This window comes from Rhea americana, unplaced genomic scaffold (assembly GCF_003343005.1).
Source record: "Rhea americana isolate MKP2758 unplaced genomic scaffold, rheAme1 scaffold_12, whole genome shotgun sequence".
In the NCBI taxonomy this organism is placed as follows: Eukaryota; Metazoa; Chordata; class Aves; order Rheiformes; family Rheidae; genus Rhea; species Rhea americana.
The window spans coordinates 8,115,092-8,116,222 of NW_028185261.1; the positions used below are offsets into that span (position 1 = coordinate 8,115,092).

The 1,131-nt window shown below is 74.5% G+C and overlaps 1 protein-coding gene across 1 annotated transcript in view; it reads right to left on the minus strand.

Annotated features, from left to right (window-relative positions):
* Positions 1–6: 6 nt before the first annotated feature.
* The window catches only part of SP5 (Sp5 transcription factor), a 3,977-nt gene continuing 2,852 nt past the window's right edge, over positions 7–1,131 (minus strand). The window contains exon 2 of the mRNA XM_085323717.1: positions 7–1,126. Within this exon, the coding sequence (XP_085179843.1) occupies positions 9–1,126 (1,118 nt within the window). The 3' untranslated portion in view covers positions 7–8. The remainder of the gene's footprint in view (positions 1,127–1,131) is intronic.

Here is a 1,131-nt window from a genome sequence, read left to right on the forward strand (position 1 = left end):
GGCGGCGGTCACAGGTCGCGCCCGTCCTCCCGCTTGACGCCGTCCGCCGCCGCCTTGAGCTTCTTGTTCTGGTGGGTCTTGACGTGCTTGGCGAGGTGGTCGCTGCGCATGAAGCGCTTGCCGCACTCGGGGCACACGAAGCGCTTCTCGCCCGTGTGAGTCCGCAGGTGCCGCTGCAGCTCGTCGGAGCGGGTGAAGCTCTTGCCGCAGAAGAGCCAGTTGCAGACGAAGGGGCGCTCGCCCGTGTGCCAGCGCAGGTGCGCCTTCAGGTGCGACGTCTTGCCGTAGACCTTGCCGCAGCCGGGGACGTGGCAGATGTGCTGCTTCTTCTTGCCCGGCTCCGCCTCCGGGGCGCTGCCCGCCGCCGACTGGCAGTTGGGGCAGCGGCAGCGGCGGCACCTCCTGGCCGTGGCCGCCAGGGGAGACTTGGTCTGCAGGAGGGCGGCGATCTGCGTCTGGTACTGCGCGAAGTCCGAGTGGCCCAGCACGAGCCCGCGCTGCAGGGCGGCGGGGAAGCGGTGCCCGCAGCCGCCGGCGCCGCCCGCCTGCGGGATGCTCCACCAGGGGATGTCGTCGGGCGGCGGGTTGGGCGAGAGCTGGCGGCAGGGCTGCGCCGGCGGCAGCAGGTTGGAGTAGCCGGGCGGCAGCGCGGCCTGCGCGGCGTAGGGGACGTAGGCGGGGGCGCAGGCGGGCGGCAGCGGCGCCATGGAGGAGGGCAGCACCTTGACGGGCGAGAACTCGTAGGGGTAGGAGGGGTCGGCGGGGGGGGTGAGCGGCAGCTCGTGCGCCCCCCCGAAGGAGGGCGGCAGGTGGCTCTTCTGCGGCGTCAGCCCCAGGCTGGGCGGCGGCGGCAGCGCCCCCGGCGAGTGCGCCGGCATCTCGCTGCTCCACGGRTGGAAAATCCTGGAGGGGGATCCCAGCGCCGGGTCGTAGGAGACCTGCAGGAAGTCGGCGGGGGCTGCGCCCGGCTGTCCGATGCGGCTGCAGGTGGCGGCCAGCAGCGCCAGCGGCGAGTGCTTGGCCACGTCCGGCGAAGCGCTGGGCGTGCGGTCCTGCGCGGGAGGCAGCGCGGAGAGCCGGTTACTCGCGCCCGCGGCAAGCGCCCGCGCCCCGCGCCGCCTCCGCGCTGCC